Source organism: Chiloscyllium plagiosum, unplaced genomic scaffold, assembly GCF_004010195.1.
Source record: "Chiloscyllium plagiosum isolate BGI_BamShark_2017 unplaced genomic scaffold, ASM401019v2 scaf_101767, whole genome shotgun sequence".
Taxonomy (NCBI): Eukaryota; Metazoa; Chordata; class Chondrichthyes; order Orectolobiformes; family Hemiscylliidae; genus Chiloscyllium; species Chiloscyllium plagiosum.
This window is the reverse complement of record NW_025188396.1, coordinates 1-1,989: the sequence shown is the minus strand read 5'-3', so window position 1 is coordinate 1,989 and position 1,989 is coordinate 1. Positions and strand designations below refer to the sequence as shown.

At 60.7% G+C, this 1,989-nt stretch overlaps 1 protein-coding gene across 1 annotated transcript in view; it reads left to right on the top strand.

Annotated features, from left to right (window-relative positions):
* The window catches only part of LOC122545604 (plexin-A3-like), a gene marked incomplete at its 3' end in the record, with an annotated part of 2,566 nt that extends 630 nt beyond the window's left edge, over positions 1–1,936 (top strand). Inside the window, exon 2 of the mRNA XM_043684563.1 lies at positions 1,724–1,936. Coding sequence (XP_043540498.1) covers positions 1,724–1,936 — 213 coding nt within the window. The remainder of the gene's footprint in view (positions 1–1,723) is intronic.
* Positions 1,937–1,989: the final 53 nt, after the last annotated feature.

The following is a 1,989-nucleotide window of genomic DNA, read 5'->3' as shown; positions in this document are numbered from 1 at the left end:
GTCCCCTCCTCCAGCCCCTACACCCCCTCCCTATCTCCGTCCCCTCCTCCAGCCCCTACACCCCCTCCCTATCCCTGTCACCTACATGCTTCCCGATTCCCTATCCACCTGTGGATACTGTTTGCAGTTCCCATTTCCCTGGAAATACCGTGCACAGTTCCCTTTTCCCCATCCCAGTGGGAATACCGTGTGCGCTTCCCATTTCCCTTGGAATACTGTGCTTGTTTCTTCTCTCCCTGAGGAAACCGTCTGCAGTTCCCTTTTCCCTAATCCACTGGGAATACCATGCACAGTTCCTATTTCCCTGCGAATACTCAGCGCAGTTCCCATTTCCATATCCCATTAGGAATACTGTGCATAGTTCCCTTTTCCCTATCCCACTGGGAATACCATGCACCGTCCCCTTTTCCCTATCCCACTGGGAATACCGTGCGCGGTCCCCAATTCCCTGGGAATACCATGCGTGCTTCCCCGTTTCCCTCTCCGCCTGGGAATACCGTGCGCTGTTCCCCGTCTCCCTGGGAATACCGAGCGCGGTTCCCCGTCTCCCTGGGAATACTGTGCACGGTTCCCCGTCTCCCTGGGAATACCATGCGCGGTCCCCAATTCCCTGGGAATACCATGCGTGCTTCCACGTTTCCCTCTCCGCCTGGGAATACCGTGCGCGGTTCCCTTTTCCCTGGGGATAATGTGCACGGTTCCCTTTCCCATACCCCCCTGGGAATACCGTGCGCGCTTCCCATTTCCCTGGGAATACCATGCGTGCTTCCCCGTTTCCCCTCTCCGCCTGGGAATACCGTGCGCGCTTCCCATTTCCCCGGGAATACCGTGCGTGCTTCCCCGTTTCCCTCTCCGCCTGGGAATACCGTGCGCGGTTCCCTTTCCCATATCCCCCTGGGAATACCGTGCGCGCTTCCCATTTCCCCGGGAATACCATGCGTGTTTCCCCGTTTCCCTCTCCGCCTGGGAATACCGTGCGCGTTTCCCCAATTCCCTGGGAATACCGTGCGCGTTTCCCCAATTCCCTGGGAATACCATGCGTGCTTCCACGTTTCCCTCTCCGCCTGGGAATACCGTGCGCGGTTTCCTTTTCCCTGGGGGTACCGTGCACGGTTCCCTTTCCCATACCCCCCTGGGAATACCGTGCGCGGTTCCCTGTCTCCCTGGGAATACCGTGCGCGGTTCCCCGTCTCCCCGGGAATACCATGCGTGCTTCCCCGTTTCCCTTCTCCGCCTGGGAATACCGTGCGCGATTCCCTGTCTCCCCGGGAATACCGTGCGCGGTTCCTTGTCTCCCCGGGAATACCGTGCGCGGTTCCCTGTCTCCCCGGGAATACCGTGCGCGGTTCCCTGTCTCCCTGGGAATACCGTGCGCGGTTCCCTGTCTCCCCGGGAATACCATGCGTGCTTCCCCGTTTCCCTTCTCCGCCTGGGAATACCGTGCGCGGTTCCCTGTCTCCCCGGGAATACCGTGCGCGGTTCCTTGTCTCCCTGGGAATACCGTGCGCGGTTCCCCGTCTCCCTGGGAATACCGTGTCCGAGTCCCGCTGGGCGGCGCGAGCAGTTCCTGCGGGCCTCTGCCTGTTCCGGCCTGCGTGCGGCCCGGCCTCTGCTTTTTCCGGGGTGTGTGTGTGTGTGGGGGGGAGGAGAGGAGGCGCGAGCGGCCGTGCGAATCGCTGAGGACTCGCTTCTCGATCGTCTTCCCCCTTCTCGACCCCCACAGCCTCCCGCTGCGCTTTTGGGTAAACGTCATCAAGAACCCGCAGTTTGTCTTCGACATTCACAAGGGCAGCATCACCGACGCCTGCCTCTCGGTGGTGGCGCAGACCTTCATGGACTCTTGCTCGACGTCAGAGCACCGTCTCGGCAAAGACTCACCCTCCAACAAGCTCCTCTACGCCAAAGACATTCCCAACTACAAGGCCTGGGTGGAGAGGTGGGTGTGAGCAGCCGCTGGTTTGAGCGGTGGCGGGTGGGTGTGGGTGTGTG